This window comes from Lissotriton vulgaris, chromosome 3_1 (genome assembly GCF_964263255.1).
Source record: "Lissotriton vulgaris chromosome 3_1, aLisVul1.2, whole genome shotgun sequence".
Taxonomy (NCBI): Eukaryota; Metazoa; Chordata; class Amphibia; order Caudata; family Salamandridae; genus Lissotriton; species Lissotriton vulgaris.
Window position 1 is genome coordinate 718,045,975 of NC_141689.1, and position 26,863 is coordinate 718,072,837.

Genomic DNA, 26,863 nt, shown 5'->3' on the forward strand with positions numbered 1-26,863 from the left:
GGAACATGGCTGTGGACGGAGATGTTTCTCTCCAGCCTCTGAATCTGAGCAGTCAGGCCTTGGCAGGAAACCGGCTTCTTGGTTGAGGTACACAGATGGTGGGATTGAAGTCTCCACCCTAAGTACTCAGTGGTTTACTTTTGTTTCCAATAAGGTTCGCAGATAATCAAATCTAAAGAAATCTGCCATGTTCAAGTTGTTGGATAACCTGTAGGTGCTGCCTACAGCAAAGAAGAACTCGAATCTCTATCATAGGATAGTCAGGGCCTCTCATGAGATGCCATGTTTGGGCAGCACAGGGACACCTTCTGCTGGATTCTGGAACCTTTCATGAGAGGACGGTAATGTAATTCCGTGAGTTATTGTGCCATCTGTAGACCTCGATGTGCAATCAGTAGATTACAATTCGAAACCAAGCCACAACTAGGAATGTTATCCTTTCAAGACTTGTTTTAATGAGCTTAGCACTAAAAATACTTTCTATTAAGTTCTAAGTAACATTTCAGTTTGTCCTGTGCACTTTTCTAAACGAGCACTATGGTATGCAATAGAGAGTAAGAAAGGGTCAGACTTAGATGCCTCTTAGAACCTGGGGTTGTGATGGTTAGTATAAAATAGGGTGTCCAATCTAGGTCACAAAGGGGCAGGATCAATGCCAGATATTCTGGATAAGTACTGACTGTTGAAATAAATGCATCTCTTATCTGATGTTTAAGCATAGGGTTCTGTGCCTGTCACTCAGCGCAGTGGCGTAGCGTGGAGGAGGCCGCAAGGGTGGTTGCCCCGGTCGCAAAATTCTCAGGGGCATTTTTTGAGGTGCAAATTTTTAATAGGGGCCAACATTTTAAAAGAAAAGTGGAAGGATACTTGTCTTGCCCTGGGCGCTGGCAACCCATGCTATGCTGCTTCTGCAATCTGATGCCGCCGATTAGTTTTGCGCTTTTATAATAACCATGAAAAGAAGATTTATTGTAAGTAACCATATTTTATGCCCATTTCCTGACAATCTGCTCCATATGCACCAATGAAGGACAGCCCTGAATTAGACTGATCACCACTAGCATGAGGGCGTAAGCCGCAGTGGTGACCAGCGGTCGCCCACCATGAGGAATAAATTCACAAAATCGACATCAGAATCTAAGTATTATGGAAGGAGAGAGGAGAGTCTGGAGGGAGATATTAAAGTGAAACCCTAGATGAAGAATAGTGACAAAAAAATGTGGGCTCCTCCCCTGAAGCCCAGGGACACTTACTCAAAGTGATACAGAGGGTAATTAAAGGAAAGCCGCTGTGCTGACAAGCCGGTAAGTGGGAAGCCATCACTCCTGACTGACAGCGCTCAACAATCCCCACAGATGCCATCAGTCACTGAGGACAGAGTGAAAGGATGCAGTGAGAGCTCCCCGTACCATTAAACATATTAATGCGGGCCCTTGGATGTCTCTTCTGCGGAGGAGAACCCCCTCCCCCTCCCACCTGTGGGTGCACCAGTGAGACAGGAAGACACAAAGGACGGACAACAAGCGGGCGCTGTTCCCAAGCGCGGGCGCTGTTCCCAAGCGCGCGCGCTCCCCGCGAGGCTGACCTTTCCCTGCTTGTCCTTGCTGCCGCTGCTGCTGGTGGAGCTGAGGGACCTCGTTCTCTGCTCCTTCTGCTCCTCTACCTCGGACTTGAGGTGCTCGATGTGCACGAGGTAGGCCTGCTCCTGGGCCTCGCGCGTGCTGAGCTTCAGCTCCAGGGCCTTCTTCTCTTTCTCCAGCAGGTACAGCTGCGCCTTCAGCTCCGCCATCTCCTCCTGTTCGGGAAACAGAGAAGAAAGAGCCCAGGGAAAGGCATCATCTGTCTGCACGGAGCAAAGGGGACTCTGCCAAATCAAATCACACCTGGCCGCCCGCCAACACTGGCGCGGCAATTTCATTTACAAAAGCATCTTTAATTTGGACAGGAATACGGCAGCCTGCCTCGCAGCATCCCTCCCAGATCCCCTAAACAAGATTTATTTGTGTCTGACATGCAGCGGGAGGAACACTGCGTCGGCAGCAAGGTGATCTCACGAGGAACATTGCAAACAGTGTTTCTACATTTTAACTATGCGCTGGTAATTCAAAAGCAAATTACCAAGTTTGAAAACAGATACTGGGAGACCAGAATCCTAGGGGTGCAACACAGCTGGCAAATGCTTAACACTGGTTTACTGAAATATCGAGGACACTCTCCGAACCCTAAAAAGGAGCCACGTTGTGCAAAGTAGAGGACTCTATAAAACACAGATACTTACTGCAGGACAAAATACGCACTAGAAAAGTCCATATATTTATAGTTTTGTCTTTATAATTAACATTTTTACACTCAGTTTCATACTCCTGCTGCCCAAAAAATGGTGAGCTCGCTGCTAGATTCCGCAGGCACTTACCATAAGGTTATACCTAGCAGTAATTTCCTGTGCAAAACTCTACACGAATGGTAAAAGCATGTGCAAACTAGCCCAATTACTACCTTCACACAGGTGTGATTGAACTGGGGGAAACACCAGCTGGTGCAATTGTCATATGCACTAGGGGCACAGTTGCCGACTGTTATCTTCCACTTGTAAACAAACCAGTTTCTTCTTTCGAATCACTATTTGCCAGTCTTGTGGGCTAATGATTCTCCTGTGATCGGGCAGGTCGGGCTGGTTTTGGGCCCCGCATGCCGATCTTGTGGACGGCCTGATTGCTCTTGCTGGAGTTGCTTAGAGCCATTCCTGCATCTGGCGGTTGGGTTCACTTGGTGTGTTCCTGTCTTGCCGGGTTCGGTCCTGCTGTTATTACCCTCCTGTTTTTTTTGCCACAGGTTCAGGACTGGTTGGTGCCTCAGTGAGGGTCCACCTGGGGTTCCAATAGCTGGTTGGAGCCTGGTTGCATTTGGATCTCTGTCAATGGGAAGTGTTCCTGGAAGAACAGGCATGTGGAGGGCTCCTCATCCTCCTCCTCTGAGTCGCCTTCTTTCCCATCTCTGGCGCGGTCCAAGCGCCGCAGGGAGGGGGATGATGCTAGGATCAAGAGGTTGATTAAAGGAACTTTGCATGAGATGGGGGGTGGGCACCGTTTCAATGGCTCTCTTCCTGTTCATTCCTCTCTTATTTATCTGATTCTGAGGAGGATTGGATTGGGGGTGTGGAACATAAGGGAAAATGCATTGACAAGGAAATGGTGCCTGAATTGCTTAAGCATGTCAAATCCAACATGGGTTTTCCTGATGATGAAGCACCCAGCACATCTGGTGGTTCATTGCTGCAGCAGTTTCAGAGTTCGGCTGCAGTCGATGTACCAGTCCATCCCTACATCCTTGATGTTCAGAAGCAGGAATGGAAGGATTCTGATCATATGATGCTGCCAAGGTTTAAGGCTAAACTGTACACACTTCAGAATATATACAAGGAATTGCCAGACTCTATTCTGATGTATTCCTTTGTGGTTAGTCTTGTGGATGCGGTGATTAAAGATCCTCTAGATAAAATGGTGGATGCTTCCCTTTATAAAGTGTACTCTAGTTCTCATCTGGCCCTGCGGGCTGGCATTTATGGCACTTACATACGTTGCTCGGTCTCTGATCTTAGTATCAGTCGATGGATGATGCATCTGACTGTTCTGGGCTTATGGAGCACATCTACCAGCAGGTGGAGTTCGTCTCTGATGTGTCCTTCGATGTGGTGAGTGCTTCAGCCCTTTCCGGTGGAGTTCGTGAGGCAGCCCGCCACAATCTGGTGTTGAAGGAATGGAAGACTGATTATCTCCAGAAGGCTTGCGACTGCCTTTTCAGGGACTATGATGTTTGGGGAAGAATTGGATGGCAAGTTGCATAAGCTGTTTAAGGATAAAAAGCACTCTTCTTCCTTTAAGCAGCCCTCCGCTGTAGCGGTTTCTTCCAAACCTAAGTTTTTTTTATCATCCCCCTTCTCGTAGGCAGTTTTCCAGGGGCCACAGGAGGGTCTCTTCTGGTTGGGGTTGGAATCGGAAGGCTATGTCTCTACCTCTGAAACCTTGTTCCTGACTATACGCCTGCAGATTCCGGAATATTGGCCGGAGGTCAGCTGCAGTTCTTTCTACCAGCCTGGCTGCAGTCCTGTTCCGATGCGTGGGTTCTGGACATTGTTCGTCAGGGTTATCGCATTGAATTTCTGGAGCCTCCTCCAGATTCAGGAATTTGTCCAACTCCTTGGCCATGCTGTCGGGCCAAGAGGTCTGAGCTGTTTCTGGGGGTCGAGTCTCTCTTGAAGAAGGGGGGTATTCAGGTGGTTCCTCCTCTGTAAGTGGGGAGGGGTTTTTACTCCCTGTTTTTTCTGGTTCCCAAAGTGACTGGGCGGTTCAGACTGGTCCTTGACCTGAAGGCTCTGACCAAGTTTGTGGTTTATCTGCCCTTCCGGATGGAGACTCTTCTGCGAGTGATCCCATCGGTTCTCCAGGTCATTTCTTGTGCACCCTTGTTGTCCAGGATGCTTACTATCATGTCCCGGTTCACCCCAGCTCTTGTCCGTACCTGCAGTTTTGCCTTCAGGGCCATCATTTTTAGTTTCAGGTCCTGCCTATTGGACTGAGGTAAGCCCTGCAGGTGTTCACCAAGGTGATGGCACCGTTGGTGACTTCCTTACATCCCCAGGATGTCCTCGTTTACCCATACCTGGATGATTGGTTGATCCATGCTCCCTCTCCGGATCAGTTGTTGGCGGATCAGGAAGTGGTGTGTTCTGCATTGCATGCTCATTGGATTCTTCTGAACTTTCCCAAGTGTCAACTGGAGCCCTCGCAGGACTTGACTTTCATCGGGGCACGCTTTCGCACCAATCTGAACAGGGTGTTCCTGCCTGCTTCTTGGGCAATGTCCTTGGGTTCACTTGCTCGGGAGGGGGGCTCTTTTCCGGTCCGTCTCTGGTTGTGGCTTCTAGGTTTCATGGTGGCAACAGTGTTTGCAGTGTCTTGGACATGGTTTCATCTCAGGCCTCTGTGGCTGTATCTGTGGTAAACAACCTTTACGACGCGGTCAAAACACCGCAGTACCATTACAACGCAGCTTTTAGAATGCTAGTGGTTACCACGACTTGCACTGGAGGGCGGTCTAGAATAAGGAATAATAGATTTACTCTTCCAACACCTTCCCTACTGTACGTAGGCTGGAGTTGGAATAGTAAATTATACTATTCCTAAGTCCAGCACCGTACAGCGCAAGTCGTGGTAACGACTTGCGTTGTAAAAACTGCCTTGTGATGTACCGTGATCATTTTGATCGCGGGGTAACATCCTACAGCCGTATCTGTTGGCCCATTGGAATCCATTGTCTCGCAATCTGGTCCTTCTGGTTCCGTTGTCTCCTTCAATCCTCCCTGGGCTGGTGGACGTGTTTGACCATCATTCTCAGGGTCTGCCGTTACAGCCCTCTCCTCCGGCAGTCCTGACAACGGATGTCAGTGCTTTGCCTTCTGGTGGGGGGCGAAATTGGAGTCCAGGTCGCTTCACGGTCGTTGGTACCTTCTGGAGTTGGCAGGAGTTGACTGCGGTGTCCCGTGCTGTAATGGGTTTCCGCAGTCAGTTGTTGGGGCGCAATGTAGTGGTGCATTCAGATAACATGGTCTCGGTGGCCTACCTGAATCATTAACGGGGATCCAGGTCCAAGTCTCTGAATGCTGTAGTGATCCCCTTGTTTTGTTGGGCATAGGGGCATCTGTTGCCTCTCTGGGCTGTTCATATTCAGGGTGTTGACAACAGGGTGGCGGATGCCCTCAGTGGTTATTTCCCCACCTCCCAGGAGTTGTCTCAGACTCCAGTGGATTTTTGGCTTGTGTGCAGGAAGTTTGGTCTTCCCTATCTCAACCTCTTTGCTTCCCTGCACAATGTCCAGCCTCCCCTGTTCTGCTCCCGGGCTCGTCAGGAAGGGTCTTGGGGGGTGGATGCACTGACCATTCCTTGGCCATCACGTCTGCTACATGCTTTTCCTCCACTGGCACTGATCCCCTGGTTTTTGGCTCGCCTGTACCAGGAGTCCTGGGAGGTGGTGGTTCCGTTGTGGCCTCGTCGGTCTCGTTTCCCCACTCTGAGGCTGTTGGCAGGACAGGGTCCCTCGTTTCTCCCTTGCTTTCCATCTCCATTGCGGTCATCTACGATGTTGGCTTTCCCGCAGCTGCAGCTGTCGGTGTGAAAGTTGAGAGGCAAGGGTGGTGGCATTGGGGTTTCCCTTAACATTTAGCCGTGGCTCTGTGACAGTCTCATAAGCCGCCTACTTTGAAACCCTATGGGCATCATTGGGGGAATTTTCAGCGCTGGTGTGGGGCTCTGGATTTGTCCCCTCTGGATTGCTCTTTGCCGGAGGTGCTGCACTTCCTCTAGGAGGGCTTTGAGAAGTGGGTTTTGGTTTCCACTTTGCGGGCTCAGTGGGCCACAATTAAGGCTTTCCGAATTTGTCAGATGTTGAGGAATTGGTCTCTCGCTTGTTGCAGTGTTCTTCTTTGTCACATCCTGTGGTGCGGCCATCCTTTCCCTTTTGGGATTTTCCCCTGGTGTTGCGGGCTATGGTGGCTCCTCCATTTGAGCCTATGTCTGAGGTGGAAGAAACTTTGAGACTTTGAAGGTGGTTTTTCTGGTGGCCATTACTTTGGCTGGGCGCCTTGGGGAGTTGAGGGCTCTGTTGGCTCGGGAGCCGTTATTGTCCATTTCAGACGATGAGGTGGTCCTCAGATTGGATTCAGCTTCTGTCCCCAAGGTGTCTTAGCAGTTCCATTGCTCCCAGGAATTGGTGTTGCCAGCTTTTTGCGCAGATCAGAAATCTGTCGATATTCTTCCTTGTTCCTTGCTTGATGTCTGCAGGGCTCTGCGAGTCTATCTTGATCATACACGTCCCTTTAGGAAGTCAGATTCACGGTTTGTCTCTTTTGGGGTTGCCTCTCATGGAGAGAAGGCTTCTTGTTCTTCCACTGGTCGCTGGCTGAAGCAGGTCATTATGTTGGCTAACTCTCTTTTGGGTTCCCCTCCTCCGACGGGGCTTCAGGGGCATTCTACCCGGGTAGGGGGTAGGAGGGGAGAGGTGGCCTCATGGGCTGAGGGTCAGGTGGGGGGAGGGGGAGGTTCCCTGTCCGAGATCTGTAGGGCGGCTACTTGGGTGCCCTCTAATACTTTTGTGAGGCATCATCAGATCTAGAATTAGGTGGGGGATGATTCTAATTTCCGTTTGAAGGCACTGCGGGCTGTGTGCTCCCGAATTTCTTGTTCTGTTATTTCATTAAGTCACTGGGTTTGCTGTCCGCTTGGTGAAAAGCCCTGCAAATGTTTGCTTTTTTAATGCCAAGCCAAGGATCCTCATGAAAGAACGCATTCTATGGATTATTCTGAAATACTCAGAATTGCATAATGGAATGGGAGTGGCTGTGGACCCCACTGGGTACTTAAGTCATAAAATAAACCTTGCTTCTCGGTAAACCTGTTACACTCCTATGAGAAATATACTTATACATGGTGTTTCCCACAGCATGAGCGGAGGTCTATCTTCAAAGGATATCCCTTCATGACGAAAAGCGCAAACTTGAGAAGCAAGGTTTGTGGGGAATATGTATACTGAACTGCTTTGGTAGCACAATTTGACTATTACTCCTGCTGTACTATAAACCGAATATGCTGTTTGCTGCTGTATGATATGAACTTGAGGTGGGACACATGTCATGGGTTGTAGTCTTGGAGAGTCACCCCCAGGAGAGCTCTGTATGCCATGTACCTACATCCATCAGTCTTTCCAGTATCCAGGTCCACTATTCCATCTGCAAACACCTGCATCATATTGAACTGCCTGTGCGTTGGCCCCACTGGGCTTCCAGAGAACACACATCATCTGAGACATTCCGGATTCTTCTACAGGCCAACCCCTTCCCTATGCAATGACCCCTGCACACATGTAATTTTCACTTGGAATACCTTAACTCTCCTTCATATTTGCAAGCAAGCAGATCCCGGCCACAAAATAAAATGTCTCACCCAGCTGGGTCCAGCCCATGTGAGAAGCAGAATGAGTGGCAAAAACGATATAATATGATTTTGGTTCAAGCCTGCAGGATTTAAATGAGCACACTGCCAAACGCCAACCAAAACTAACAAACTGTATCGTTTTATGACGAGTGTTCCTTCACTGACCACAAATATACACAAGTTTATAATTCTATGTTAGTAACGCCCAAGCTTGTACTCTAAAACATGCCTTTTCCCAGAGTAAAAACAACAGCTGAGGGACAGAATGCAGAACAATGTCATACATTCACCCAAGTACAGAGAGCTAGGCGTAAATCTAGCGTTTTTTTGCACTCCACACCACCCCAGTTCAGACATGGCCATATGCAAATCAGCCTTGACCCTGTGCCTCATGGAAACAGTCCAGCCCGAACTGCCAAGCCATGTCTTTGGAGATCATGAGACTCACGTCTGAGCATACCCATCCCACTCGGGGTGACAAATGCAAAAACAACAGCTGATGGACAGAATGCAGAACAATGTCATACATTCACCCCAGTACAGAGATCTGGGTCTAAATCTCTCGTTTTTTTGCTTGGCAGTTCGGGCTGGCTGAACTGTTCGCATGAAGCACAAAAAATGTCTGAAGTGGGGTGGTGTGGAGTGCAAAGAACGATGGATTTAGGCCCAGATCTCTGTACTGCGGTGAATGTTTGACATTGTTCTGCATTCTGTCCATCAATTGTTGAATTTGCATTCGTCACCCCGAGTGGGATGGGTATGCTCAGACGTGAGTCCCATGATCTCCACACCACTGGAGTCAAGCTATCCTGGCTGAAGACTGCTGATAGCCAGAAACTGGTCCTAGGATGCTTGATTCCGGTCCAGTAAAGACATGGCTTGGCAGTTCGGGCTGGACTGTTCCCATGAGGCACAGGGTCAAGGCTGATTTGCATATGGCCATGTCTGAACTGGGGTGGTGTGGAGTGCAAAGAACGATGGATTTAGGCCCAGATCTCTGTACTGGGGTGAATGTATGATATTGTTCTGCATTCTGTCCATCAATTGTTGTTTTTGCATTTTCCCAGAGTATGCATTGAACACAGGCTTTCTGGCTGAAAGGTAGAAAGCCTGAGTATTACACCACATGGAAAGCGGACAAGACTATTTCCACCGATTGTACTAGGTTCGATGTCACTGCAATGTGTTTGATTCGCGATCCAAAGTAAGTCCTTCAGATTGACTTGTAACTCTGCCAAGCCTCAGGGGTGGCAACCGCCAGCACCGAGGCCCTCGGTCAATACTTGGATTGTTATATGACCTGCCTTTATTTCTTGCTGTTTCCTTAGTCAAGCACCTTTGTAGCCACCTCTAGCTACAATAGTAGGCTGTTCTTGAGGATCACCCAAACAGGAGCAAAATAGGGTGTCATGGTCTATGTAAAAGAACTCCATACCTGCCCCAGGAGCGACTTAACTGGATGTGAGCCCCACCTCAAAGTCCCATCAGAGGGACAAAGCAGGGGAAGAAAGGTGTGCAGCCTGTCAGGGGAAGTCTGTGCTAAGTTGCTGTCTGCTCAAATTGTCACCCTATGTATGACGCAGGTAGCCAGAGAGCTGCAGCACAGCACCTGCACCTCCTTTCCCCTCCCTCCTCCTGTCGGCCCTCACTTCCCGAGGTTTCTGCAGAGCTAGCAGTGCTCTGGGAGGCTACCCCAGGACGGGAAGAAGCAATGCTTTTCCATCAGGCCAGGCAAAATGACGAGGGAAGTCTATGAGTGGTCCTCAAGGCTGCTGGTAAAGCTGGGTCAGGTTGGGAGTCAGTCGTGGCCGGCGTGACTCGCGGGAGGGGAGGTGGGTGGGTGGGTGGGTGGGTGGGTGGGGTGCTCGTGCGGGGAGGGTGGAGGGATTTAAAAATGAATAAAAACCTTACCGGGTCGCGCGCCACCTGCGCTTCTGGCTGGGTCCTGCGTTTTCCTGCTGTCCTGCCTCCGGCAGGTACAGGGAGAGGGCAGCCTCCCTCCCCTAAGCCATTTGGTGAAGACGGCTCCGAGCCGCGCGCTTATGGGGTGGCCATTTTCTCTATATCTGCATGCAGCCTACATAGAGAAAATCCAGAGTGCGCATGACTGGTTAGTCAGGTCCCACAGCATTGGGCAAGCTACTCCTCCAGACCCACCCCCCAACTAGCATTCCCTTCTGCATACTCCACCCCGACCCGACCACCCACCGGCCCCCAACCAGGCATACCTGGTATTTAAATTACCATTTTATGTTTCTGCTTCTCGCACTACGAGAAAGCAGTGGGGCGACGCTCCTCCACCCTAATGGAGTAGCCGCCCCTTTTGGAAGCCCCAATAATGCTTTCTCCAATAAAAGCAATGGGACCTCGTGGACAGGTTAACAGTGGAAGAGAGGCCCGCTTCGCGCCTAAATGACTCATGGGGCATGCTTAGGTCTCGCCTCTGCCAGCGCATGCACTGCTCTGGTGAAACATTAGTGAGTGGGCTTTCAAAAGTCCGACCGGGTGGCATAGAGCATGCGGTTACTCGCACAATGACGAGCAGAGGCGCCATTTGGCTTTCCTCTCTCGTCATGGTGCGCGCACATCGCACACAACTCGCCAGCCTGCTTTCACGCCACGCACACCCACGTGATCCCTTTTTCTTTCGCGGTTTTTCCAGTCTCCCCTTTGAAATTAATGACCCATAAAATGCCCCGTTCTGCCTTTCCCGTTCTTCCCCTCCTCGCCGTCCAATCTAACTCCGACCCCTCTGTTTCTCCCTTCCAAGCCCACTTCACTGTTTCACTCCCTGCCTCTCCCCGCCCCCTCCACATACCTCTCTCTGTCCAGGCTCTCTCCCTTGCACCGTCTTCTTCTTCCCCTCCCCTCCTCTCGCTCCCTTGCTGCGTTGTAATGACCCATAAAATGGCCTCTTTCATATGGATCTGAACAGTCTTTCATTCTTTGCTGCGCTAATCTGGAGTGCTGTGCCCGCTTCGGTCACTGGTCAGCCGTTCGCCTTGCCACTCGAAACCCTGTGCACATGCGCACTACTATACCGCCGACGAGACCATCATCACATGAGTCAGCCATTCAAATGAACATGAGAGGAGTTAAACTTTATTCTTGGATATTCCTTGCTTGTGAGGGCCAGTTTGTGCCTTCCCCCACCCCCCAATTGTGTGTGCTCATTATACTGGCAACAGTGATTTACCAGTTATTTTGCTCCCTTTGTGTGTTGGCCATGCCTCCCCTTCGTTAGTCTTGAGGACTTTGAACGTTTCTGATTGTCACAACTCATGCGTTGGCAGATGCAGTCAGTGGTACCGATTTTTCTACAAGATGTATTCAGTTGCTTTTCACCATGTCGTGGCAGTGCAGTCACCCATTATAATAACTACCAACCTAAACCACAGACAACGTCATCGTGGCAGTAACTAGCTCAGCAGCTCCGAGTAAGGTGACAGCACCTAGCTGTTCTGATCTGTAGACTGAGGCTGCATTAGGGACAACCTTCGACTGGGATTAAAAGCAAGTCTAAACAGCACAGCTTCAACTCTTACCCTCTCAAGTGCAGTGAAGCGGTTCTCAAACAGCACTTAGGACCTGGTTTGTTGTTTCTTCTTCCCATCTTTCTTTTATATTACCTTAAGTTATTGGGATTCAGACTCAACCACTGCTTTTGCATATGACACTCTAGCGCGGTTCTCTGTACTTTTAGTCTCATTCTTTTCTGCCAGGACACCCCCACCCCAGTAACTTGGAGCAGTGTTTGATTTCAGGGTTTAATTTGACGAACATGTCCTGCGCAGCCACATGCTGGGACTGGAACAGCATGCTCCAGGAAGTTATACTGAACTTTGCAATTGAACCATTGCTGATGTGATAGGCAGTAAATCGTCCTTTCATCACCAACTCTGGAGTAGTCTTGACTGGAAAGGCGAAGAATAGTTTTTTAAAAAGCTTTTTCTAATCTGTTCTGAATTTTCTCGCACTTATTTCTCCACATTGCTTCTCTTAACATTAAAAAAGGGATGTACTTAAGAACACTTATGGCTTCTGTCAGTTGTCAAATGAAAGTCCTCCACCCATGTGTTTTTTTCTAACATCCGACCCCAATTTTCCCCAAAACAAGTCTTTTTTTGATCCCAGGGTACTGTGCTTTGAGTGTCAATGACGTATACAACAAGCATTGGCATAGCCAATAGGTCTCGCCTTTGGGACCTTATAAGTGTTTAGCCATGCAACAGTTGATGTTGCACCAAGGATATTGTGCTGCATAACAAAATACTTATAAGGTCCCAAAAGCAAGACCTATTGGCTATGCCAATGCTTGTACTGCCCTTGAGTTTAGACTGGCCAACAGCACAATGAAAGAAAATACAACCAGGCGAATGGTATCGAGAGAAACAGCACAATGAGCAGCTTTTGGTACAGTTCCTGTTCCGAGAGTGGGATAAACACAACAGGAAGAGTATTTTTTTGGGAGCAAAGCTCCATCTCCCTTCCTCTCAGCACGAGCCTGTGACAGTGAGTTCTCGCTAGTAAAGCAGCAACTCATTGAGTCGTCGGCCTGACAGTCAATGTCAATAAAATCTTCCTAAATCAGTTATTCAGTCAGCCTCGCTGTCCTAGAAAATCAAAGTTGCATACTGCAACCGGATCCCTCCTCGGAGACTTGTACAAACCTAGCAGTACCTCTTTTAAAGGGCAGTCGAATACAGTTTTTTTAAGATTCATAGATTTCACCCACAACAGAATACAGACAAACTACAAAACACAGATCACCTCTCTACCCTGCTCTCCTAGGAAGACAGTTTTCATCCAGTGCTGCAGGTGGAGTGATACTGGGATTCAGGTGGGTTAAGGGCCCACTGTACTCCAATTAGTCCGCGTTTTGTTTTTTTATCTCAAAACCAAGATATGGGGGAATGGGTTGCAATTTCCTTGCTTGCTTAGGGCCCATGGCACCCTTGCTACGTCACTGCCTAACTGGAAATGCAACGGCAGCCTCACTGGACCACAGAATAACTGCTGCTGGTCAGTCAATCACTGAAGGAAGAATGTCAGCAGCAGCCCCACACATCCGTCCCTGGGTTGGTGGGTCACGGGTACTCACTACCTGGAGCAATCTCCTGCAACGGATGTGGTTCTGAGTGCTGGTGCAGACCTAAGACAGTGGACAGAGTCGTTTTATTTCATTGAACAGACACAGATGATACACTGGCATTAAGGAGAATCCTTCAAGCTTTTGGGATCTCAGAGAACACGGAAGCGAAGGCACAATATAGACAATGGTAACATCTAAGGCCGGGTGCTTATGCATAAATCAGTCCTTCATCTGTGTTGGTCCCATTGAAGGTATAGTCACTCCAGAGAGACAGCAGAGGTACAAATGGTCAAACCCACAGGACTAGCTGCATCCACTCAGACCATGTAGTAAAAGTAGCCCAACAGAGACCAGCTAGGGGTGGCCTAGCAATTGTTAAGGCAACAGTGCGCATAATAATAAGAAGGAATCATGTGGGTCGTATAAGTCTGTAACGTAACAGTGATCAGCAGTCCGTACGTTTGTACCAGGAGATGCTGGTAAGGGCTCTGGGCAGACCTCCTTAATGTAGTATAAACTTTTGTTTGCAAGTGCTGAAAAGATATGGTAGAACTGCAATTGTATTGGTAAATTGAAAGTGTAATTATATTAGCTCAGTGTATTGTATGCATGAAAAAACACGCACATAGATAAACTTTAAAGTATAAGATTTAAGTGTATGTATACATTAGTGGCATAACTACTGATAGGCACCCTGCGGAATCTGGTGAAGGGCCGGCCCCTGAGACTCCCTACCTTACACAAATGCAGATCTTGGGTTGAATGGGACCTGCCTTGCAGGGTGGAGGCCCGCTGCGCCGTGGAGGCCCCTTGGCACCACACCGACTTGTGTTACGCCTCTGGTATACATATTTTTGGAAAACTATGTACAGACTCATTAAAAAGGTCCAGTTATTAGCTTTAGAAAAACGCCTTTCTGCTGACCAGCGATCTCCACTATAACTAAAGATTTATTATTAAAAATCATTGATTTTGAGGTTTTATTGTTTTCAATTATATCTCCTAACTACGTTTGCATTATACATGGGAATTTACAAAATATCTTTGCATGCATTTTTCCATACATACTTCCTGAATTGTGCTATCAATGTGGGCTCAGAATAAGCCGCCAATGCAGTAAATGACAGCACATCATGTGCCATTGTGCCCCCGTCATCGAAGATGTCTTTTCTAAAGCGAGGCATACACGCTGGCGACGAGGCTGGTTTCATCGCTAGACGCATTACTCCTGGTGATGGAGTGCGTGCCATCAATCGACCGCTCCTAACTCACTTGGTCGCAGACTTTTCATTTGTGATTGTGATTGATTCTCCTGGTTCCCCACTAATCAGAGTAAAACCCTTATAGATCCAGAACACAGTTTCCTACTAATCCCATAGGGAGAAACAGATCAGCGCAGTGAGAAACCCTCGCCAAGCTCTCTATTTCAGAGAACAATTACTAGGCCAATGACAGTGAGCGGGGGCCGGGGGAGCGTTTGTGGAAGGAGTGGTGATGGCAGAGGCATCTGGGGGGTGTTTTTTTACGATTCAGCTAAAATTCACACAACTATCTGCACACCTCAATAGTACGAATGTGTGCAATCTTCATCATTTGGGAGTGCAAAATCCTGTTTATGTCTGACAAAACTTGTTCTCAGGCATAACTGGACATCTTCACGCAAAGTTAAACTAGCATGGCATACTTTTAAGTGTCAGCAAATCTGACAGTGACGGATTGCAGATCTTTTGGGATGTAGACACCTGCGAAAAGATGTGAACACTCACAATATTACAGCTTTGGAGATATTCACAAAACGTCTCATGAAATCAGTTGTAAATTTACTCATGTCAAGTATAAGAAAAACGTTTGCAGAGTTGGAAAAGAGAGTCAACCCCTCCACCCCCTCAGAATTTGTGGAGTGTGAGGCAAGGGGTACCTCCACATTGAACCATTTCTCCCGCAGTGGAAAAAAAAAACATTAGCATGTGCCATGAGCACATTAACAGCCACCCTTTTGCAAACATACACTTGCTTCATTTGGTTATACATGATTGTTTTTTTTGTTTTTTAAGAAATGTTTTTACTGGCATTTTCAACACACTACACCAATAAAGGAGAACAGGAGACCAGTAACTCCAGCCAATTATACACCAATGAACAATTTTCACCCAATGAACCCCAACCAACCCGCCCCGCTCCCAGCATTGCCCAAACAGTCGGCATCATTCATTACACAAGTATATCATGCATAGGTATCTATCTACACTACCCATATTGTCAACGGATGATCAGAACACAGATGTCCGTACATGTCCCATGCACAATATTGTTCTCCGTATACTGTACCAGATATCCCTCATACTGCTGTACTACTCTCCCCCCACCCCTGACAGCAACCCCCTACTCACATGTGACCAGAAGGTCCATACCCACAAGAAACTGGAAAACTCACATGTTACTGATACCCAAGTGTATTAGACTTGTAAGCTCAAAAGAACTAGCCCATAGCAGTGGAGAGTATCCACCCTGACTAGAGTAGAAGTACAGCCTGGCACACTTCCTCCTTTCAGAAACGCCGCTTTGATACTGGAAAACTCACATGCTACTAATACCCAAGTGTATTAGACTTGTAAGTTCAATTGAGAACTAGCCCATAGCAGTGGAGAGTATCCACCCTGACTTGAGTAGAAGTACAGCCTGGCACACTTCCTCCTTCCAGAAATGCTGTAGTGCGTCAGGCTGTACTTCTACTCAAGTCAGGTTGGATACTCTCCAATGCTATGGGCTAGTTCTTAATTGAACTTGGAAAGAAGAGTTTGCCACACTCACCACTGCATTTATAACAACTGATCTTGACACACAACAGGACAGAGACCTCATAGACTTCCTGCTAACAGCAGCAGCCAAAATTGTACTCACCAATTGGAAGGACACCTCCAAAGCCACCTTCAAGGGGTGGCTCAACTGGGTGACATACCTGAGAGGAGCCGACATCACAGCCAACATCACAGCCAACATCACAGCCCTGCAGAACTCACCTTGGTGGGTAGGTGCTGAGCAGCACCTCTTCTTCTACAGAACCACCGTGAGTCGACGGTGATACCTATGCCGCCACCCATGGAGTAATGCTCCAACAGTATTTAGGTCTCTGGAGAGAAGACTAATTGTCTGGTCACTGCGGCGCTCTAGTAGGAGCATAGAACCGCGTGCATCTCCCTCATAGCATAGGGGGCCAGCTACCCTCTACACCTACACTTGCACATTTTAGATTACACAATTATTATTATTTATCTCTGCACTGGTCCTGATGAAGCGCATTGAATCAACCTGACCACACTAGCGCGAAACATATCGACCTGACCACATTTTATGTTACCCTGGGTACGTTATTACTCATATTGTGACACACAACCTTCGGGTTTTTTAGTATGACAGGGGAACCCATATATCACTAATGAAATTACTGCCCTTTCGTATCCCCTAGCCATTTTTATCCGCTACCCCACTTGGATCATCACTGAGAGAAGAACCCTCTCTACATACCCGCATTCATCAAACGGCTGTTCTCTTAAAAGATCTCCGAAAAAGCTACCCTTCGGGTGACCCATAGGGCCTTGCAGGGCATGACATCCTCCGGGGTGTGTGAGGGCAACAAGAGACAATAAGTGCCCTCCCCCTCCCCCTTGCTCCACTTTGAGAGGGTCCTAGACCGTACCTAGGTTTTTCTTCCTTCTTTAGGATCTCCGGCTTTATCCTTTACCTTGGCTGAGTGTGGGCATGAATTCACAGCACGCACTCAGATGGAACAGTGACCCCCTCCCCCCCCTACTTGGTTATAACATTAGAATTCAGATCACGGACACTGGACCTAAACAAGCTCCTGGTCCCCCCCCCTCTCTTTTGTTTGATTTAATCTAACTGGTGCTCACGTAAAGTGCTCCAGTACCTTTGGGTCCAGTTCTCACTATATAATATTGCGAAAAAATATGACTACTACTTATACTAACAAGATAATATTAGTAATTTATCAACAATATTACAAATGACTGTGTATATGGAACACTGTAGAAGCTAAACTATCACTAGGCGTCTTGATAATACATACTGTTACCAACACAACAAGCTGGATGAAATGCTAAATCCGCCCTGCCGAGGCCGTGAGCAGCGGGTACTCATCTCAGCAAGGACAGCCTGTGAAGCCTGATGAGAAAGTGTATTGACGTTAAATGAGACCATCAGGTCCATCGGAACCAGTCAGAGAGGTATGAAAGGCCCAGAGACAATCAGGGGGCGCTCCTGTCCTCAGAGTCAGGACAGGCCACGGGACATGTGTGTGGTGATGGGAGGGTGAATGCTCCCAGGTCAATGCCGCTTCCGATGCATCCCGGAGCTCCCCTGCCAGTCCCCATCCCTCACTCAGGACCCCAGTGGATGCACAGTGCCTGACAGGGCCACTGGTGAACCAGGCTCACTCCATGTCACCCACACCAAGCCCAGCCAGCCCTATGGGCCCCATAGGAAGCACAGTGCGTGTCAGGATGAATGGTTAACTCGCCTGTCCCCTCTGCAGCCTGACTGAGAAGCCCCGGAGGATGCACTGCTCCTCTCAGAGAGGTCTCGCCTGCCTAAATCCCATTTCAATTCTTGTGGGATCCACAGGTGGAGGGAGACAGGTCGTGATAGCTTGCTTCAAATCCGAGGACCCTCAGTTATACTGAAAGTTAGTAAGGGGTTTGACACTGGCAGAAAGCGAACGACCAAGTTCTAGCACAGACACTGCTCCTGTAGCACCCTCTGCAACAAGAAACTGCATCTTTTAATTTAAAAATGTTATCCTGCTTTTTAGAAATGTTCCCTTTAGAAAGGAAAGCTCTTCTCTCGCAGCTAGTCCACCATATGCGGCTCCTAATAGACCCGATATGCAGAAGAGTTACGGCTTTGGCACTGCTCCTCTGATACTCAAGAACTCGGGGATCACCAGCTTGGACACAAACCTATTTTACCTACTGCACACATTTTAACTCTAGCGTTACTATATGATTTCCTCCTTGTACAATTTAAATTACTATGCAAGGTATATCTATTTAATCTTGGTCTTAAAAATGTTTTTTTTAACTTGCTATGGTTTTAATTAAATATGCATTTAAATAAACTTGACTTGGCTACCTCATAGACAATCTAACCAATCAGTCAAAATTATGCCTCACCACTTTCAAATGCCACTAGCCGCTGGTCATTTGTTACAGACGCTTTGGGAATCTCATGGAAATCTGGTGGAACAGGGAGCACTGTAGGAAGCCTCTTAATATAGGGATACACAGACTCATACTGGTTGGCTATCTAAAGAGTGGTTCATGCTTATGGAGGTGTGGCAGTAGTTTTGGGGGGAGGCTTTGTTGTGTTGGTAGGGAAGTGTGAGTGGGTCAATGAGCTATCATGGGCTTTTTCCTTGCTTGCCACTAGATGTAGGCAAGAGAATGTGTGAATACAAAGATTTAATCAACCTTTTATAGGGCCTTCGTCCCCACTCCTCCACCTCCTGTCATCTTTGTGCACTTTGTTGGCTTCAGATAGCCAAACAATCTCAATTCAAGGCACTCTGCTTTTCCCATAATGCCCTTTAACCCCTCCCATGCTCATGACGGAGCCGCTCCGTCATGAGCATCGGCTGAGCTGTGCTCATGACGGAGCGGTTCCGTCATGGCCCTGCCGCCGCGCCTGTGCGGCGCTGATTTCGCGCCTGCGCGGCGCGTTCTATTGGGCGGGCGGGGCCATGACGGAACCACTCCGTCATGAGCACAGCACAACCGCGGCTCGTGACGGAGCGGCTCCGTCACGAGCATGCGAGTGCCGCTCGGCCCCCCCCCCCCCAGCGCTGCGGCTGCATTGCCGCCGCAGAGAAGGGGTTAAGGCAGAGGCCCTTTCTTCATTCAGTAACGAATTGTAGTTTATGTTTCTTAGCGTTACTTCGCTCCTCTACTGCTCATCTGAGGAGAGTACATCCCTTTAAAAAAAGTTGGTCAAGGGGGAGTTCCTTCTCATATTTTACAGCTAAATATTGGAACAACCTTTCTTTTAAGCATACGCTCAAACTATCTGCACTTCCGTAAGAAAATCAAAGCCTGCCTTGTCTGTTTACGTACTGTAAACTTCCCTTGCCCTTTGTAATCTCCTGGCACCAGGATGCCCGAGGTGGGTATCAGTCGCGGTGCATAGATTCAGATTCAATGTCGACGTTGCCTACTGTTGAATATTAGCTTTGTTTCTCCTGAGGCACAATTCATGACCCAGGATTTGAATTTAATTTCTTTTTTGCAGCAGCACGCAGAGTACGCTTAATGTATTTTGTACGACTCCATGTAAGATTAAATGTACAGGTCTCTATAGTTATTTCCTGTACTTCAATTGTCTTCAAGCGCGCCTCTTTGTGTCTTTACAAAGACCATCCACCCCAGCTTCTTTCCCAAAGTATTATTCTTTGAGATACACGTTTCTGGAAATTTAAGCAGCATTTATTTCATATAACCATTGGGATCTAAATGCATGAAAAGCCTCTAATCCCACAATTTGTTGCTACTTTTTGTATGCATTGGTTAAGATTCATTCACCATTATTCATTCTTTTTTGCCCTTCACAGTGAGTGACTACAAAGCCCCATCACTTTAACCCAATACCTGTTACGCATTTGATACAGCATATAATGTCAAATCAATGGTTCTTCACGCGTCAGCTCTTTCGATTCTCCCAGTCCACCCAGTCAGTCAAATGTCTACATAATGTGACAAACACACTCAGAAACTAACCAACAGCCCAGCTCCAGCCAAGTAAGTGCAGTCCCTCTTTTGCCCAATCCACAAAGATTTATCGGAGTGGTTATTTTTTGCTTTTTTTTCCCGCCTGACATTACATGCAAGATTCACAAAGCATTTCCCTGTTTTCACTAGCCTTTTCTGTGACTGACTCATGACTTTCCAAGACGGTCAGTCAGGAACCAAGTCACAAACCATTTTTTATGAGTGAAAAATGACTGAAGGCCATGTCAAACAGTAACAATGTAAAAAGGAAGAGAGTAACCCTTTGATCCCAAGGGAACAGGGTAAGTACACAAGTAAAACAAGAAAAATTCCCTTGGTGATACCTAAAATGGATTTTGTCTAACAGATAATCTATTAATTTTATCCTGCTCACTTCAATTTACTTCTAGTTGGAACTCACAACCATCATTCACCATACTTTTTCTGAACCCCACAGATAAGTAGAACCACAAAGGCACTTACAGTCTATACATTAATCAAAACATAACATTGCCAAGGTGTATATCTCATTCGGTGTTTATTTTTCATAAAAAGTTTTACCTTTTAAAAAACATACATTAATAACAGTCAGTGATTGCAATTGCTTTTCCTTTTAATGTTAACCACTGTCAATAACACTCATCAATATTAGCATATAGTATCATACATCAAAATACACAATATTATAAAAAATATTTTAAAAAACCCAAAGGGTTAATACATGTCAACGCGTTTCGGTGGATCTTGCACATTCGCACCACCTTCTTCAGGACAATTAAAACACAATCATCTTTAAAAAAACTCCACTCGTGACCCAGGTTCTGTTCCTTCTTGATGGAATGTTCAGGGTTCTCGCGTGGCCGTATTTCCTCTCCTACTGCCGATATCGGCAGTAAGAGAGGAAATACGGCCACGCGAGAACCCTGAACAAAGGATAATTGATGAAATCCTACAAGAGGGGTGAAGTAAACAGCACCGTATTGGGCCACTTTGCCTAAATTAAGAAGGGCAAGAAAAACGACTTTTTTTTTTTTGTAAATCAAAGGAGAGAGTAAGGGAAATTACACAGGCTATGTGTAGTGGGAACTCCTGGTCCCCTAGTAAAGAGTTTAACAACAATGGAGGAGTACCCCCTAGATGCATGGTATACAGTGTAGGGATTTCCTCTGTATCTAAAGCATAAGGCTTAGGTTAGCAATAAGTGTCCCAACCTTGAACCGGACATAAATTGTCTTTTTGAGAAGACCCCTCACTCACCAACCTAGTTGGTGACATGCTTCATCATCGGGGTCCCACCCCATAAGCCGAATGCCTATGGGGTGTGCTGCGACACCTGGTTACAGTGGAGCGGGTTCTTTGTTTTTTTTATATGTGAGAAAAAATTGTGAAAAGTGTGTTAAAAAGGGACAAAGCTACTCACTGCAAAGACTTTATTCTTGAGTGATTTGTCCCTATTAAAAATTATCGTGTGGCACCAGTGCCTACTTAGGAAGGCTGTGGTGTCTCAAAACGTGTGGTATATCTAAAAATAGCGTAGTGTGCTATGTGTGGTTTTAAAATTTAGGTCTACATGTTTCAACCATTTCAAAAAGATTCTTTTGGTTTTCTTCAGGACCGTGTTTTTGAACGGGGTGGTCCGCACACGCTAAGGCGCGTCCAGCCCTCGTCCAATATAAAGACCACAAATTATGGTCTTGTGAAAAAGTGGTGTTTTATCCTGAATCAGGAAAAACCTGTGAAGAAAAAACATATAAAGGGTTGGGTTGTACCGGGTAAGACAATACAAAGGTACACACTTAGTGAATAGGTGAGCTTAGTGGATTCACCAGAGCTGTAGTGGTAGAAAAACCTAAGGTTCAGGTCGTACCAGTGGTCTGTCTCTGATAAAAGACAGTTGTGCCCAGGCAGTATTTTACCGCGTTTGTGACGTGTTGGGCTAGACTGTTTTGTTCATCAACTGGTTCTGTGCTAAACGATCTGTATCGTATGCTGGTGGTAAACATACTGTGGGGGAGGGGAGGCAGGGGGAGAGCGATCACAACCATTCACGCAGCAGACACACAACATGCCGAGGCATACCTATAAGTGCGCGTCCAATATACGGCAGTGCTTTGGAGGTGCCGCATGCGTTTATATAGATTGTACTATGCAATTAGTACTAGCGTTGCTTACACGTGAAGCGTTAGAGTATTGCTTCATGGGCAGCGGGAGTTCCAAGACGGCAAGTGTCCGTCGCCTGGAACCATGTAAATAAGTAAAAAACACCGTTAGGATCGTGCCTCGTGTTAGAGGCGTTTCGGGCAGAGAAGCGCGACAGCGTCGTGCTTCGATTCCACTTACTTGCGGCTTCTGCTCGTCTTGTTTTCAAACCTACTTGGTTTCCTCTCGGTCCTGCCCCGTGGAGTCAGCCGGAATGGAGACGCCGTGCAGAAGTAAGCAAATTGCTACTTCCTGGTAGGGTGTGGCTGTCGTCAGAGGGGTACCGCGGGCCAATGGGAGCGCGGTTCGGGGGCGGGTGATACATGACGCTTTCAGTAGCTTCTGTTTCGAGTAGTTGTCAAGGCAACCGGTTAGCTGCAAAGCGAGTGCAAAATAAATACGAAAAAGGCAGAGTTAGAGCTATTTTTGGAACATAGGAGTTTAGGAACTAAGGAGTTTTGGAACGGTGTTTGATTTTGGGACAGTATTTTCTCCATAACAACGGACCCACATGGCTAAATGAGGGAATTGATAAGGTATTCTGGGGTGGCAATGATCAGGGAAATATAATAGGTGCCTTGGACTACACCTAAATCCTGATGTTATTATTGTGCCTCAAAACGCAAGGAAAAGTTTTCATTGTGTCTCAAAAAGGGGGAAATTAACCCATTACAGAGTGCCATGGGATATTGTCATTCAGACCGGTCATGTGCGTTGCCAGTCTGTAGACCCATCGCTGCTCCTTTTCAAAAAGGCGTTGGCTCAGGTTTATACCTGGTCTCACTTGCTCGATGATTGTCCATTGGATTTCATCTGGACTATGTCCAACAGAAAGGTAATGTTCGGTAAGCCTGGTGTTGGATTTTTTGCACCTAATGGTGCTTCTGTGCTCTCCTAGGCGTGTTTTTATTTTTCTGCTGGTCATTCCTACATAACGTAGGTTACAGGGGCAAGTTAGTAGATATACCACATTTTCACTATTGCAGTTAGTGTGCCCTCTGATCGTCCATACTTTGTTAGGCTCCAGTTGTAAGGTTTTAGTATTTTTAGTGAAGGGGCAAGCACTGCAATTGCCACATTTGTAGTGGCCAGTTACCTTTGGTAATCCCCAGGCATTGAGGACTGATTCATTTTCCATCGTCATTTCTCTTGGTCTTGTGTTAACCACTGCATCTCTGATGCTTCTAGCTCTTTTGTAGGAAAATAGGGGTTTTTCCCATCTCATGTTTCCGGTGTTTAAAATTCCCCAATGTTTTCCTATTATTTTTGTCACATCGTTAGATATTGTGTTATACGTAGTAACACATGTTAGAGGGGTTTGTTCCTCTCTTCTGACTGGATCCTCCAAGAGAATTTCGCGTTGTTGGTTGCGAGCTCTTTTTTGACTTTTGTTCAAAATCTTCTCCGGGTATCCTCGATTTTTCAGCTTGGTTGTGAGCTCCTGGGCTTGTTGTTTGTAATTATTCAGGTCACTGCAGTTTCTGCGCAGCCGTAAGTATTGTCCGTACAGTAGATTTTCCCGTAACGGTCTTGGATGAAAGCTCTCGAAACGGAGTAAGGTGTTTTTTGCAGTGGGTTTGTGGTGCGTGACTGTTGACAACTTTCCATCAGCTTTCGTTATAGTAAGGTCTAGGAAGACCAGGGTGTGATGGTCCTTCACACAGGTGAATTTCAGGTGATCATCTAGTGTGTTAATCCAGTTGAAAAATGATGTCAGAGTCTCCTCACTTCCTTTCCAGATTGTCAGCACATCGTCTATATATCTTCTCCAGAGTAAGATATTAGAGCTATGGGGTTGTGCTGGTCGAGAATGAATTTTTCTTCAAAGTTATACACATACAGGCCTGCTACACTAGGAGCAAAAGTACTGCCCATGGAAGTTCCACCCGTTTGGAGAAAGATCTTGTCTTCGTACTGGAAATAGTTGCGTGTCAAGGCCAGTCTTGCACACTCCAAGATAAATTCCTTTGGAGTTCTGTGTGTCCATTCTTCTTTGTCCAGGGCCTCCTTGAGTACTTCCAAGGTTGCTTCCTGCGGAATGCTCGTATAAAGGCTCTCAATATCAAAGCTTACCAAGATGGTGTCATCATCTATGGTAAGTTGATCCAAAAGTCGTAGTACACTCTTGGTATCCTGCAGGTAGGTGCTTGTTTTCTGCACCATGGTTTTAAAGAAGAAATCACAGAAACATGATAAAGGTTCAAGTAGTGAGCCGATCCCGGAGACAATAGGTCTGCCTGGTGGTGGTGTTATGTTCTTATGAATCTTTGGAAGCGTATAGAAATACGGGATCTTACTGTCACTTTTACATAAGAAGTCGGCCTCCTGTTTTGAGATGTAGCCTTCCGCTTCTCCGTGTTCTACTAGTGAAACGATTTCGCTTCGGAGATCGTTTGTGGGATCCAGAGGTAATCTGCGATAGTTCCTTTCGTCTCCGAGTAGTCTGAGACACTCTGTCTGGTACGCTAGTTTGTCAAGGATGACTATCCCTCCGCCTTTATCGGCCGGTTTAATGACGATGCTGTCTGAGTTTTTCAAGGTGTCAAGTGCAGTTCTCTCATGTTTTGTAAGGTTGGCGAAAGGTTTCTTTGGGGACGCTTTTTCAATGTCGTTAAACACCGCTTGTTCAAATGTGGATATTTCCACTGGAACTGTGTGGGGTGGTGGCATAAAAGTTGATTTTTTCTTTAGTCCAGTTTCATTGGTATCTGGGCTATCTTCTGCAGTGGTTTTCTTTTCGAAGAAGGCCTTCAGTCTCAATTTTCTAAAGAATGCCGCTAATTCGCAGTGGAGCTTAAATTTATCCAGGTTTGCAGTTGGTACAAAACCCAACCCTTTGTTAAGTACTGACTCTTCCTCTTTGCTGAGGGGTCTGGTTGAGAGATTTACTATTAGGTTTTCCGATTGCTCGGTCCTGCCTGTTGTGTTTTGTTCCTGTTCTGGTTGGTGTTCGAGTCGTCCGTTGTCCAATGGACTTGGTTGCCCTGATTGGTGTTTTTCCTCCTTCCTCGTCCTCTTCCGCCCCGGTTTAAAAAAGGGGGCATGTAAGGATTGGGGGGAAAAAAAGGTTGCTGGAACGGTGGCTGCCATCCATACATAGGGTAGTTAGGTGGGTGGTTGTACATCTCCTGGTAGGGCGGTATTGGCATCGGATTGTATGTCTGCCAATTGCTTCTACCTCTCCCTCGACCTCTGCCTCTTGTTTTTGTACTTCCATTACTGGAGTTTCCACTGGAGTTGGAAGCGTTGCTGGATGCATTGCTAGAGGCATTGCTTGACGCGTCTGAGTTGTCATCCCCTTTGGATGGTGGTACATATTCGGGATCTGAGTAGGGGTATGCTTTCACCATCGTGAAACGTTTCAGGTCCTTTTGGAATTTTTGCACTTTTTGTTGGGTTAAGTTGTCTTTGTAGTCTGTCATTTCCTTATTTAATTCATCAAGCTTTTTTTTGAAGCCGGTGATTGTTGTTTTCATGTTTCCTTCAGCTATTTGTATCTCGACTTGGATTTTTTCGGATAGTCTTAGAGCTGTTTTTAAAATTAATACTATCCAGTCATGGGTACAGTGCCATGCTATGGCTGCCCAGTCTTTTCGGAAGATTTCGTCTTCTAAAAAGATTCGTGGGGCGTTGGAGACTAATAGTCCCTTTGGCGCCATGTTTTTGTCTAGGTATTGTTTTAAAATTGTCCCATGTAGAATCGTTCTGATTCTGTTCCGTTTTAGCTCAGATAGATTTTCCCAGTCTTTGGTTGCAGAGATGCTCTGGGCAATGCTGGGGTCCGCAAAAATAGATAGATCGCTCATGACCTCCTCAACCTCCTCAGAAGTATAGGAGAGGCCCTGGTTTTCGGCCATGGTTGTGAGAACAAAGTTTTATTTTGAATATGTTTAGCTCTCGCAGCTGTGCGCTGCCAATTATTTGTAAATCAAAGGAGAGAGTAAGGGAAATTACACAGGCTATGTGTAGTGGGAACTCCTGGTCCCCTAGTAAAGAGTTTAACAACAATGGAGGAGTACCCCCTAGAAGCAAGGTATACAGTGTAGGGATTTCCTCTGTATCTAAAGCATAAGGCATAAGAAAAACGACTGCCTATGCGAACATTACATCAAGAAAGAATCGATTACAGCACGATTAATCTGCAAAGTCACTAGATTGAGAGGGATAATGATAGATTCCCCGCAGGAACAGCCTACTTTTATATAGGATACTGCTAAGCTGAACATAAGGGACCCTGAAACTGAACCTGGGTCACAAGTGGAGTTTTTGAAAGATTATTGAGTTTTAATTGTCCTGAAGAAGGTGGTGCGAATGTGCAAGATCCACCGAAACGTGCTGACATGTATTAACCCTTGGGTTTTTTTTACATATTTTTTTTTAAATATTTTTTTAAATATTTTTTATAATATTGTGTATTTTAATGTATGATACTATATGCTAATATTGATGAAAGTGTTATTGACAGTGGTTAACATTAAAAGGAAAAGCAATTGCAATCACTGACTGTTATTAATATATGTTTTGTAAAAGGTAAAACCTTTTATGAAAAATAAACACCGAATGAGATATACACCTTGGCAATGTTATGTTCTGATTAATGTATAGACTGTAAGTGCCTTTGTGGTTCTACTTATCTGAGGGGTTCAGAAAAAGTAGGGTGAATGATGGTTGTGAGTTCCAACTAGAAGTAAATTGAAGTGAGCAGGATAATAGTAATATATTATCTGTTAGACAAAATCCATTTTAGGTATCACCAAGGGAATTTTTCTTGTTTTACATGTCAAACTATATACTAAATGTTATAGACTATT

General features: G+C 46.5%; 1 protein-coding gene across 2 annotated transcripts in view; it reads right to left on the reverse strand.

Moving 5' to 3' along the window:
* Window positions 1-26,863, reverse strand: part of MCC (MCC regulator of Wnt signaling pathway) — a 1,280,822-nt gene that overhangs the window by 93,996 nt on the left and 1,159,963 nt on the right. For both annotated transcript variants that reach the window (XM_086961033.1, XM_086961034.1), the window contains one exon: window positions 1,586-1,795. In XM_086961033.1, coding sequence (XP_086817159.1) covers window positions 1,586-1,795 — 210 coding nt within the window. The remainder of the gene's footprint in view (window positions 1-1,585; window positions 1,796-26,863) is intronic.